At 38.5% G+C, this 14,395-nt stretch overlaps 1 protein-coding gene across 3 annotated transcripts in view; it reads left to right on the top strand.

Annotated features, from left to right (window-relative positions):
* Positions 1–14,395, top strand: part of LOC131684379 (serine/threonine-protein kinase Pak-like) — a 182,810-nt gene that overhangs the window by 24,347 nt on the left and 144,068 nt on the right. For all 3 annotated transcript variants that reach the window (XM_058967221.1, XM_058967218.1, XM_058967219.1), the window contains exon 3: positions 8,301–8,455. In XM_058967221.1, coding sequence (XP_058823204.1) covers positions 8,301–8,455 — 155 coding nt within the window. The remainder of the gene's footprint in view (positions 1–8,300; positions 8,456–14,395) is intronic.

Below are 14,395 nucleotides of genomic sequence, written 5' to 3'. Positions count from 1 at the left end.
AAGCTATTTTTTGTGCGGAACGTCACAAAAAATAATTGATTGATGTATACCCTCCCCTAGGTTTATGAGTTGATGGGTTTGACGGTATTGCAAACATCATCAAGCATATTTCATGTATCAGTTTTAAAGAACCTCTGTCAGTTAAGTGGTTATTGCATTACGCCTGGATAGTGGTGCATCTAGGAAACCGAGAGGGCTTTTCTACGATTTGTGTTCTTTCATACTCTGCACCAGCCCAAACTAACGGTCTACTAACAGCCTTCTACTTCATTAGTTTTTTTGTTTGCTTTGTATACCAAAATAGTTTTTTTTGTTTGCTTTGTATCAGTCAATTTATTCGCTTCTACTTAATCTCTTACTTTTTTTTCTTTATTTGGCATGTTATTTTTTCCGTTTAGTACTATATCTTCAGTTAAATTCATACTGACACTCACTAACACAATCAATATTCTCTCATATACACTCACAATTTCTCTTATGCCAAATGTACAAACGCTCGTGGCCTTTGCAATAACAGAATTCTGGTCACAAACGCGAGCATGCAATTGCAATCATCCACACATACTTACGTCTGCGATCTCGCCAACATTTAAACACCCTGGATAATTAAATGAACGTTTAAGCACTTATACATTTACGAACGCGGTCGCGCGATCATGAATAGGTCACGTCTGGATGTCTCTACCCTCTGTCCTAGCAGCCTAGACTCATGCCTTCAGTTGGACGAATCAAAAAAATGACGCTCATATTCACTAGACAACACGTTTCATGGCGACATGACCGGGTGCTCTGGTGGTATGGGGGAACTCTTCCAGTATCCATACACTGAAAATTAAGTATCAGATTCACGGTTCGTGCGATTATTCAAGAATGCACGCAAATGTATCGATGGTCACACGGTTATAAAATCGAATATAGTTACATACACGCTACACGTATACTTTCGGCCCAAAAATAAACGGGAGCTGACAAAACGTTACTCGGCCGTAACCGAGATTAAAAAGATTCAGTCAGATAAACTGCGCGTAGTCGTTACTGACTTGAAACAAACCAATGGTATCGTTAGCAATAGCCTCTTTACGCTGGAGTATCGCGTCTACATTCCTTCTCGTGATGTGGAGATCGACGGTGTGGTAAGTGATGCGGGTCTAACTGTCGATGATCTGATGAATGATGGGGTTGGCCGCTTTAAGGACCCTAACCTTCCTTAAGATTTTGGAGCGCAAGCAATTGCACTCAAAGTCCATCGAAGATGGGAATTACTATCCATCAGACTCGTTTCGCGTAACCTTCGCCGGATCTGCACTTCTGAGCTACGTTAAAGTGGGAAGAGCTCGTCTACCTGTGCGTCTGTTTGTAGCGCGGGTCATGAATTGTTCCAATTGCAAGCAGCTAGGTCACATGGCCACCTACTGTAGCAACAAGCAACGCTGCGGTAAATGTGGGGAGCGACAAGCGGATTATACTTTCAGTAGGCCAGCTGAGAAATGTGTTTACTGTGGGGAGAATCCGCATGAACTTTTGACATGCCCAACGTACAAACTTCGCGCGGATAAACTGAAGCGATCCGCCAAAGATCGCTCCAGACGCTCTTACACAGAAATGCTTAAAAGAGCTGTTCCACTTATCTCCGAAAACCCATTCGTTCTCTTGCCAACTGACGATAACGCCTCTAACGACCCTTGCGAGGGGCATTCTTTGGCTCCGCTTGGAAACTCTAGGAAAAAACCTAATCAAAACTCACCTGAACTTCCTCGTAAGGGTCCTAGGTTGTCCCAAACAAGGGTACAAAATAAAAATAATTCATCAACTGGAAGTGCTGTCACAAATCCGAAGATAATACCTCCTGATTTTGGGAAATTGAGATACAACCAGGAGTTCCCAGCACTCCCCGGGGCACCAAGAATCCCAAATGCTCCCATTTTATAGTCAGAAACTCAACCTAAAACAGGATTCCTTAAATTCTCTGACATTGTGGACTGGATATTCACAGCTTTCAACATTATCCTCTGAAAAGCTTGCTGGTTGCTATTCTACCAACAGTAAGAACATTTTTAAAACAGTTGACTGAACAATGGCCCCTCCTTGCAGCGATCGTATCCTTCGATGGCTAACTCGTTAGACGGAATCACGGATCTGATCACTGTTTTACAGTGGAACTGCAGAAGTATTATCCCCAAAATTGATTGCTAGATTACAATAAATGTGATGCCTTTTCCCTATGTGAAACATGGTTTACTTCTAATATAAACCTCAACTTCCACGATTTTAACATTATCCGCTTGGATCGAGAAGACTCATATGGAGGGGTACTTTTAGGGATCAAAAAGTGCTACCCCTTTAATCGAATCAATCTCCCTTCGACGCTAGGCATTGAAGTTGTCGCTTGTCAAACAACAATAAAAGGCAAAGATCTTTGCATTGCTCATATTTACATTCCTCCTAGGGCCATGATGGGATATCGAAGACTCTCTAACGTGATTGAACACCTTCCCTCGCCCCGCCTGCTTCTTGGAGACTTTAACTCTCACGGTACAGAGTGGGGATGCCCGTACGACGATAATCGATCCTCGACAATTCAAGACCTTTGTGACAATTTCAATATGTCAATTCTGAACACAGGGGAAATGACACGGATTCCTAGAACACCAGCGCAAGCAAGTGCACTGGACTTATCTCTAGGCTCGACATCACTACGGTTAGATTGCAAGTGGAAGGTAATATCTGATCCCCACTGTATTGACCACCTGCCGATTGTAATTGCAATCACCACTCGTTCAAGACCTTCGGAACCAATCAATGTTTCCTATGACCTCACACGAAATATTGATTGGAAGAGCTACGCTGCTGAGATATCCAAAATTGTCGATTCAACACAGGTACTTCCCCCGGAGGAAGAGTATAAATTTTTGTCCAACTCGATTCTCGATATCGCGATTCAAACTCAGACAAAACGAGTACCCGACGGGAACACCCGAAAACGTTCTCCCAACCCGTGGTGGGACAAAGAGTGCTCAGACGTGTACGCGGAGAAGGCTGCCGCGTATAAAGCCTTCCGGAACGACGAGTTAGTCGCTAGCTATCGACTGTACGCGATATTAGAAAAGCGAATAAAAAATTTAATGAAAGCCAAGAAGCGCAGTTACTGGCGCCGGTTTGTCGACGGGTTAACAAGAGAAACATCGATGAGCACTCTTTGGGACACGGTCCGACGTATGCGAAACCGAAACAGTACCAACGAGAGCGTGGAATATTCAAACCGTTGGATATTCGATTTCGCCAAGAAGATTTGTCCGGATTCCGCCTCAGCAGAGAAAATCTACCGTGCCGCGTCGCTTTACAATACCGCAAACGAAACACCATTTTCGATGGTGGAGTTCTCACTTGCTCTCTTATCATGTAACAATAAAGCTCCAGGGCCAGACAGAATCAAATTCAACTTGTTGAAGACTCTACCAGACTCTGCCAAAAGACGCTTGTTGAATTTATTTAATAAGTTTCCTGAGGGTAACACTGTCCCACATGATTGGAGACAAGTGAGTGTCATCGCCATCCAAAAACCAGGAAAACCAGCCTCCGACCACAACTCGTATCGACCGATTGCAATGCTATCCTGTATCCGAAAGTTATTCGAGAAAATGATCTTGTTTCGCCTCGACAATTGGGTCGAAGCACATGGCTTACTGCCAGATACACAATTTGGCTTCCGCAAAGGCAAAGGGACGAACGATTGCCTTGCGTTGCTCTCAACAGAAATTCAAATGGCATATGCTAACAAAGAGCAGATGGCATCAGTATTCTTGGATATTACGGGGGCTTTCGATTCAGTTTCTATCAACATTCTTTATGAGAAGTTGCACCAGCAAGGTCTTTCACCAATTTTAAATAACTTTTTGCTAAACCTGTTGTCTGAAAAACAAATGCATTTCTCACATGGTGATTTATCGACATCACGATTTAGTTACATGGGCCTTCCCCAGGGTCATGTCTAAGCCCTCTTCTCTACAATTTTTACGTGAATGACATTGACGAATGTCTTGCCAATTCCTGCACGCTAAGGCAGCTTGCAGATGGCAGGTCTCTTTTTTTTTTTTTTTTTTTTTTTTTATTTCAATTATAGAGGTTTTAACCTTAAGGTCATTCGCCTCTTCGGGTTAGAAAAATCTCTTAGGAAAAATTTCTAACCCTATGTACGGGGTCGGGACTCGAACCCAGGTGCGCTGCGTACAAGGCAATCGATTTACCAATACGCTACGCCCACCCCCATGGCAGGTCTCTATTACAGGTCCCAAGGCCGTCGCATTTTTAAATATTTCGTTAATTTGACACGGCTCATAGCGGTACTACGTCATGGGGATCATTTAATTCTCTTCTATCGTTAAAGGTGTCTTGGTGCTCAGATGTTCTTTCCTGCTTATTACCCTTACTGGTGACCAGTGTAAATCCGTCGTCATTGTTTTTATCTTCTTCGCCGATATTGCTTACAGTGCTTTTTAGGGTGCTGGATGCTGCTTTTGCAGTTGTCAATATGGACTGAACAGCTGCCACAAATTTTGCAACCGTTTGTGGTTCAGGTATTGGTATTGAAAACTTTTTTTTGGGTTGGTTTTCCGTGGATTCGTTGGGAATCGATAGTGATGCATTCTCTTCTGTATCTTCCGCGCAAGGTTGTCCGTGGTGTGCTGTCTGATTACAATACTTGCACGTAGGAGTTTGCCTCTCGTGGGTGCATAACGTAGTTTGATTAATAGTAGCTTCGTGGGTTTTAAGTTTTATAGTCAAGTGGGACGGGATAGGTCTTTCGATCCGCATCCGCACCACAAGAACACCGTTAGGTGTACCCGGGAAGAAATTTCTCCACGTATCAGGTGTAACGGATTCTACTTCTCCGTATCGCGACATGTATTCTGCAACTAGATCAGGAGGGGTACGTGGTGATAGGTCATGTAACTTTCATCCACATAGTCTTTTCCTATATACACGGGAATCTTAATTCCAACTTTATCACTTTCAGCCACGTGCTTCAAGTTGTTCTGCAAAACGAAACGTTCAGCTTTGGCTAACGTGTTGAATGATATGAGTACTACATTGCGAAGATGATGATACTGAAGGTACATAACCTCCTTGAGCCTAAGCTGCATCTTCACCTTCAGCAGGTATTCCACTTCACTAAAACTCAATCGTATTGAACAGAATTTAAAGTCAACGACCGCTGTGCTGGGTCGGAGCAGACTTTTTTCGTCAACTCTACTCATGACGGCACGAATAAATTGAATGTTTCTTTTGTTCTCGAGACAATGCACATCGAGAGGTTGCTAGTTGTTGTTCACTTGGTTCGATTGTACGTCTGACTTGGGCAGAAGTAGAAAGTAGACTCTGGAGGCCGTCGACTTGCAAGGACCACTGCAAAATACCTTGGACAATTTGTCTACTTAGGCTCCCCAGCTAGGTATTGAGTTCTCTACGGAGAAAACTGAGCTAGTCGTATTTTCTAGGAAGCGTGAACCAACGAAACTGCAGCTTCAGTTAATGAAGCAATGGTCATCTGGGACGGTGGCTACATTCTATTATCCCGAAGGTATCAACGAATGCTTGGTTTAAGGGCTTGGATGTGAACCGGGACTTTATTCGTATTTATTGTGTTTGTGAGAACGGCTATCACGACATCGAGCATGTTGTTTGGCTGTGCGCAGAGTACCGTGTTGCCAGATCCCAACTAATAGATTCCCTTCGGGCCCGAGGTAGATCACCCTCTGTGCTGGTCCGGGACGTCCTGGCAAGCCGTGATCACCCCTACATTTTTCTTATCTACACCTTTTTGCAAACTATTCATGTCTAAGTTTAATACATTTTCCCCTCTCATTCACAGTAGAACTTCGTCAACCTCTCCCTGTATCTACAATATGGCATTGCTTGCCGAGTCTACTATGCATACCTTTCTTGATAACCGTCAATCCGAACATCACGACACACGTCACAAGAACATCATGACAGCATCGGAGTGCCAATAATCATCCGAAATATCGACCCTCCCCTCGTCCCTGCGATTACAGGATGGATACACTACAATATCCCCTACAATCATCAACCAGCCAACGAGAATGTCAATTTCACAGAATCTTACAAAATGTATCCCACTTCCTACCTTTTTCAAGCCGCCCCTAAATACGGCCTTTTCTTTCCCCACTAACACGTGCGATGTACCTTAAAAAAATGAATTATCGGCCTCATTAAGCTACCATATTTGGGCCTAAATAAACTTAGTTATATAAAATAAAAAGTATTATCCGTAGAACTAAAGTTATTGCAATTGTTCTGATTGGATTCCACTGGAGCAGTGCTGCCAGAGACTTTTCCAGTTATTGGTGAAAAATTATATTTTGAGATATCTTCGCTGTATTAAAATATTTTTGAAAATTGCTTAATCTTATCAATTTAGACTATGTTCCGCTACCCTTTCCGCCCAATTAAAAACTCTGCAGTAGATGTGTATTGATAATCAAAAAGTAAAAATTGAAGTGCTTCCAACACTGCTAGAGATCTTCTTGATCAAAACAGGTATTTCGTGTTTCTTTACTCTAACACTTATGAAGAAAACCCGTTTTGGAACCCTATGCACGCTAGAAAAAAAAGGTGGACATGAAAGGATTTGTTTTATCCATATTAATCGTTATGCAGTAGGATTTTCTTTTAGGCAACAATATTTTTTTTATTCGTTATATTGATTTCATTCATTTTATTGATTTTATTCCTTTTTCATTTTATTATTTTATTATTTAATTATTATGTTTTCTTTTCTTTTATGTGAATGTCGTTTTGAAACAACATTGCGAAAAACATCTAAAAATTATCGTAGTAACGTATGTGAGACAATTTTCAAAAATATATATATAAGTCGGTTTGCGCCTTTAAGGGTTAATTTTTTCCAGTTCATATATTTTATTCAGCTTTTTAATTTTATGTTTTCAGCTTTGGCCACCGTTCGATTATTTTTACAGATTTAGGTTAATGTTGGTCGGTGGAATATTACGAAAATACTCTTTCAGCCGCTAACGTTTTGTAATTTTAATTTTCTAATTCTATATAGTCATTCTTCCATCCAATTTGTTAGTTTAAAACAATATAATTTCTTTTATTAATCTTAGATTTTTTTAGTATTGTATAATTTTTATTTGATTTATTTTTTTTATTATTTTGCTTTATATTAATTACTGTATCCATTTTATGCATAACTTTTTTATTTTTTGCTTTATTAGTTGTTTATTTTTACTTGTTTTATAATTTATTTAGTTTATTCGAAGTTTTATTCGTGCAGGACTCGAAACTATGTTCAGGTGCCAACTTCGGCGAGCTATTGTCTGTGTGACTTATGCAAACTAATGAATGAATGGGAATGTCTCATCTTACTGCTAGGTGGATTAAATCGGTTTTTCTCATTGGTTATACAACTACGGTTGCTCAGATTTAAAGGGTTCTTAGTACGGAACACAAAAATGAAATTTTGTGTCAATTAGAATGGTATTGCATTAAATTATTCAAAACCAAAAACAGATTTATCGGTTATACCCATCTAGATTTTATCCAGCCCGTTTGAGTGTAAGTCTTGGCGTTTTTATTAAAAGCGCAGAACAATTTCTTACAAATTGCGAATTGTATATAATTTAAAAATTTATTTATTTTTTTCGACTAGCATGTATTTATAATTTTATTTAAATAACACACTTTTTTCCTGGCTAAAATTAAAACATCATATGCTTTCCTCGCAAGAAACGTCTATTATTCAAGTCTTATTGGGCACCTAATTAAGCATTATATCCGAAAATTGTTATTCGTGGTACTTACTAGCGAATAAGTGCAGATTTTTGGAAAGTTTTAGCACTCAACTGCTCAGTCTTCTATAAAATTTCGTCTGCAAAATTTTAACATAATTTGTTCAAACTTATTGGAATGTATTCACTAAACACCATTTTTTTGAGAAACGTCAAAATACAATTTTGGAATAAGTCGAAGCTTTTCAGACAACTTGCATACAAGGTATTTTTTAAAGCGTTGAGTCAAGATTACGTTTTCACTACATTCTGCAGCCATGCGTTCTATGATTACTGCGTTGGATTCCAGTCTTCTACACACATATTGCGATTAGATACTTTGTAGTGGAGAATACGTATAATGTACAATAAAGACAAGAACGCAACGAAATTCTTGATAAATTTAACAATAAAACCCCTTAAACCCACAAACAAATGGCATTTTCACTATACCGTTTCTAATAAAATTGTTTTGCATTGTACTTCCCACAGAACCAGATGACGCGGATCGGAAGAAGAAAACGCTCAAAAACAAAATCAAGGTCTCCAAGGCATCCCACAATGACTCCAAGCCCAACATCTCGTATCCGACCAATTTCGAGCACACGGTCCACGTGGGATTCGACGCAATCACCGGCGAGTTCACGGTAAGCTACCTTTTGACTGCCCAATTTTGATTCGTACGCATGCGTTACGGCTTGTTCTTTGTTATAATTGCGCGTTAGGGTCCTTAAATAAAATCCACTCCACTTCCACTCCAATTGAACAAACCTACCGACGCTAAGCGATTATTTAACCGACAAAATGTGCATTGACAACGAGACGCAAACATACATTAGCCTTTCCACACTTGAAATTTACATTCGGTAAATCCCAATCGACTCCGGCGATCATCGCTTTCACTTTTACCGCTCTGTTGGCTGTGCACCCAAGATGCTATTTTCAGTTTTATCGTTCGGGCGTTCTTCGTTAAGGTTGATTTCATACCCTATTGTAAATAAATCTCTTATACTTATCGTTTTAGTTCGAACCCTCAGCATTGTGCGTATTTTATTTTTGGCAAGAACTCATTACTTGTGTCATCACTAGGGCTCTGCTTAAATAGGTTGTGTAATTCTTTTTTGGTTCGCTTTATCCATCCATGCCAGGCACTGTTGACTGGCAAACCCCTTCGAAAGGTTGACTCAAATGACGAACAATCTAAAGCCAGCGGATCAATCTATTGACTGATTTATTGCGATTGTTGGTATGTTAGTGAATCAATCCGTAATGACCAAATTGGGAACTATTTTGGGATATCGGAAACTAACTTGGTAATGTGAAAAAGTTGTTGGAGCACAGCCAACACTCAATTCTTCACACTTCAATAGGCTTCAAGAAGATTCACGATGGTGAATTTGTCCTCTCTCTACTTTCCATTACAACCACTTAAGTTCAGTACAAGTCGTTGTTAGATTTTTTTACGAAGGATTGTTTCATTGGTGGTTAAAAAATAAAAAGTATTAACTCCATCTCTGGTTTCGTACCAATCCAATATTTCAATATAAACTTTTTAGATCGGCTAAAGATTTTGACAACAAAAGTTTGCATAAATTTCTCTTAATTTACTACAATTTCTATTCTATTCTATTATATTCTAACCCTTACACAGCCATTATTGAATAGCATCCTGGCAAACACTGCAGTTATTCTTTAGTGTCTTTCTTGTCAACATTAATATTTGAAGCATATTATATGTCGCAAATATTAAAACGGTCAGGCCTACTGTGCAGAGTTGGGTTGGAAGATGTTTAAATATTACACGGCAATTGAATTATTTATTTATTGAACGATTCAACCAACGCCAACGCGTTCGTTGCAACGAATCGTTTTGAAACTTGAATGAGGAAGAAACGAGGACAACCGTACCGACCGTTTCTGTTTATAGGGGGTTAGAAGAAAACTTTGGGAGTGACTTTCCTAAGAAGGTTAATGTCACTCCTTTGCTCTTTTGGGGATGGGACAGAGGTATTTACACCTTGCCCTGGCTCATTAAACCTAGGTTAAATGGCCTTTACTCTCTTAATTTACTACAATTTCAGTGCAAAAATTTGTTCGATTGCTACTATGAATGGAATCATGAGCGAAATACATTTGTTTACAAAAATCACTTCTTTTTGATGTATGTGTTTATCGGGAATAGGGACATGAATCCAAATCAAGCAAGCAAATATTGAACCTCTGTGTATGCTTCTGGAGACATTGTTCCTTGCAGATTTTTCCATTGATAGACAGGATGTTATAAAAAGGTATACTTATTCTTTCACTTCCGCAAGTGGCTTGCTCAACTAGTATTTTTGGGATTATTATTTGCATGCATGTGCTCTCAACTGTAAATATTTCAAGGAAACGTGAGGTTGTCTTGTCTGAGAGCTTATAATTGCTGAATTACTTGATGCACATGTCCCAAATTGCAGCTCTGCTGCAGCAAATTGGTAGTCCGTTATAGCCGGAATCAATACCGACCCAATCACTGGAACCATGGGAATTTGGCTGACTTGATTAATAAAGCCGACGCAAACATAGAGGCTAGTCTCAGCGGAAAACCAACTTAAACGCTTTAGCGCGCTATCGAACCGACTACAGTGCAATACTTGGAGTCACGATTCATATAAATTAAAACAATTCATTGATTTTAAAAACAATCCACCACCTTCATTTGTGATCTAGTACCAGAGAAATGTCACACTATATCGCCATTAGCGCAAAAAAAAAACTTTAAGCGCTACTCGCTGCATATCCGATAACCGCATTCTATCAATGCACTGTTGTATTTATTATAATCCGTTTCATTGTTCACCCGATTCCGCCGAACATGCATTTCTGAATCAGGGCTGTATTAGTTTGGGAAAACCTGGATGCTGAAGTAACGAAACTGAAACTTTGATGTACACCTTCGTTATTTGTTGTTTTTAATTCTGTTCTTTGAAAATATATTGTAATAAATTTTAGAAACGAGTTGGAAATGATAGAAATTGTTGGAAAACTGAACTTAATTCTATTATATTGAGATATCTACTTTTTAATTCATCAATAATATTTTTTCTGGACAGTGTTTTCTACACATAATCGACAAGCGATTTGATTGTTTAGTTTTGTTTTACTTTAGTGCCAGATTCTTAGTTCAACAAACGATAGTTGAACCCTGACCTACCCGATATATGCAATAGGATTTTTCATGCCAACGTTTTCATTTTCACCATTCATTAGTGCATATATAGACTCTCGTTATGGGTGGTTGGAAAGGTGAGGGAGGGGGGGGGGGGGGTGGGCGAGTGGGTACAGCCTTCTGTTTATACGCTATGCCCGGCTGCTTTCTGCCACCATAACAAAATTGCAAAAAACTCTACGGTCATTAATAATCGTTTACCGTCACTGCATTTCTGCTCTTTCACAGCCGTGGGCTCGGTATTGAGCTATCGCACAATTTTCGTGCCTTCCACAATAGGGCAGTCCCGTATTAAATATTGGCCAAAAAGATGTGTATCGATACTCGTTTGAAAGGTTTTGAAAATGTTTGTCTAAATTGGATCGATATTAATGGAATGGGCTAGAAAAAATACAAATAAAGTAACTGGAAATCAAACAAAAAAAATTCATTCAAATTTGAAAAACATGCAGATATGCAGTGAACACCCGATTTTATCATCCCCCGATTTTATCTACCACCGATTTTATCAGCTTTTTGACCCAATTTTATCCGCTTCATATGATAGTTGAAAGTTGGTAGTTTGATGGATTTTAGTAAACGAACCAAGTTGAATTCGAGTAAATCCTTTCTTGAGCATATTTTTCTTATCTTAGAAATCCGAAATATGCAAAACAAATTTTTTTTTTAATTTTGCACTATCACTAAGAGAAATGTAAACTAAATAATCAGGAAAGCTTATGAGGCTATATCTAGGGACTAAAGAGGAATATTTTAAGATCTTCGGTTTCTTAAAAAGAAAGAAAAAGTTTGTCCCTATTTTGTCAATGTTCCCGTTTTATCAGCCTAAAATTAACCAAGGGGCTGATAAAAACGGATCTTCACTGTAAATCAAATGGTGGCGAGCATAGCGTAGTCGATAAGTTAATTACTTTGTATGCAACGTACGGTTCCCAACCCCCACCCATCCCGATCAGAAGATCATAACAGAAAGGTTTCCAAACTATATCTTCCGTTTATATTTATTATAATTTCTGTTATTTCAGTTATTAACGAGACCTAGTTTTAAACACAGTTAGTTAGAAAAATTGCATTCTATTACAATCTTGTTGTTTGATTTTGATCGAGATAGGGTTAAAAGTTTTTCTCCTAAAAAAATATGTCTGATAATACTAAAGAAAGAAGAAAAAACATTTGTTTGCCAGGTTGTGTGAAGCCTTTCGTGAACATTTTATTAGTGTAAATAATTTTATAGAGTAACGAGGGTATACCTTATTTATGTTTGTATCGGTTTTTACAAACGTTACAACTAAAAATCTAAAATAAAAGTACCCAGTTACAAGAAAGGTTATAGTAGTTCGGCTATCTTTTTTTATTTCAACTATGTTAGTCACATTTTTTTTACATTTTAATGACATTCAATTAGCTAGAGATTACTGGGTAGGAAAAGTTATGAAAATTAGAGCCATAGTACTCAAGTGAGAGCAAGAATGTGAAGTAAACAGATCAGAAAACTAGAAGTGGCAGGGTCATTAGAACAGGCTTAATATCGTACGGGCTTGATCTTTGTCTTCTGTTAATGAGGGTCGAGCTTCGGCTAATTATTATTTTGTTTTTGAGTTAGTTAATTATTATTTTGTTTTTGATTTCTATTATTTATTAACAATTTAGTCTAGATACACCAATATATATTCAAAAATTTGCTCTTGGTGCAGGGTTGTGATAGTAGTTTTTTGGGTAAATCGGATGCGCTGAGTTCAAAAATGATCATAGTTTTTACCGCTGTGCTCCTGTTTTTGAGATTTCTCCATCAATTTGTTTTTTTTACTAGGCAGTGTTAAAATTTTTTCCCAATTTTTCGAATTTACAAACTGTATCAAATCTATTATTAAAAGGTGCTACAAATACCTGACAAATATTTGGAAAAATGAAAAGGCATATTGAATTCTATCAAATTCAAAAAAACCATGCGTAAACAAAAAAAAATGCCACTTTTTACGAAAATTTGACATTTTGAAAAAATTAAAATGCTGCCATTTCAAAAGTTCTTAATGGATTTCAATCAACTACATCTGCTCTGCGAATGCAGTGCATCGAAGTCTATAAAAAAACATTTGTTTTTAATAGATTTTCCGAAGTTTTTGTCGTGTCTGTAGTAATACCAAAAAGAGTTGATTTTGAAGATTTTCTTCAATTGGGTTAATTGATCAGAACTCGTCTGTTTAGCTTGAACTTTCTTTGTCTGAAAGAAGACGCTTACAGCTACCAATAAAGCTATTGTTGATCGAAATCCATTCAGAACTTTTGAAATGGCAGCATTTTGAATTTGGCGAAATGTCAAATTTTCGTAAAAAAGTGGCATTTTTTTTGTTTACGTATGGTTTTTTCGAATTTGACAGTATTCAATATGCCTTTCCAGATTTCCACATATTTGTCAGGTGTTTCAAGCACCTTTTAATAATAGATTTGATACAGTTTGTAAATTCGAAAAATTTAAAAAAAATTAACACTGACTATTTAAAAAAACCAAATTATTGGTGAAATCTCAAAACCAGGAGCACGGCGGTAAAAACTATGGTCATTTTCGAGCTCAGCGCAACCTACCCTTAAGACTACTGTCACAACCCTGCACCAAAATGGCTGTCGACCAGTGTTCAGGCATTGTAATTCTCTCTCACTCACGCGAGAAGAAGCTTATCCGAGGTCCAACTTTTCCGAGATAAGATGAGTCGAAAAATTATCCGTCTCCACAAATAGCGTGAGAATGATTTTCCGGATAAAATTTATTTGACTTTTTCCTTCTCACCGGAGAAGGTGATAAAATTTTAATTTCGTGGAAATCAATAAAAACTTAAAAAAATACACTTAATTACAAAGAAAAGCGGCAAAGAAATATGATAGACTTGTTTTTTCGTGTTTTGGAATAACGACAGGAAAGCAGTGAGCGAATGAAGAATACCGTGACAAACTCATTCTCTCATTCTCCGGCTGTTTTATTTATCCGGAGAAATAACACGTTGTATTTATCCGGAGAAGTTGTGTGAGTGCCAATAACTTCTCGTGTGAAAATGTGAGTTTTTATTGTCGCAGTAGCAAACTATCCGGGCGCATTTACTCATATGAGCGATAAATGCAATGCCTGCCAGTGTTACAGGCTCCGACGGCCTGCATCAGACGACGTCGTGACTTGAGATGCCGTGGGGTCCTCCTCTAACCGACAGGGGTTCCTCCAGACAATTTTGTAGTACGGCTACCTCGGGCCCGAAAAGAACCCAATAGCTGCTATCTGGCATGACCCGATAATATGCTCGATATCGTGATAACCGTCGCCACAAGCGCAGATACCACTATTCGCGAGCCAAATACGCCGGAGGTAAGGTGTCTGAGATAATAATGTAAT

This window comes from Topomyia yanbarensis, chromosome 2 (genome assembly GCF_030247195.1).
Source record: "Topomyia yanbarensis strain Yona2022 chromosome 2, ASM3024719v1, whole genome shotgun sequence".
In the NCBI taxonomy this organism is placed as follows: domain Eukaryota; kingdom Metazoa; phylum Arthropoda; class Insecta; order Diptera; family Culicidae; genus Topomyia; species Topomyia yanbarensis.
The sequence above is the reverse complement of the archived record's forward strand: the minus strand, read 5'-3'. Positions and strand labels throughout refer to the sequence as shown.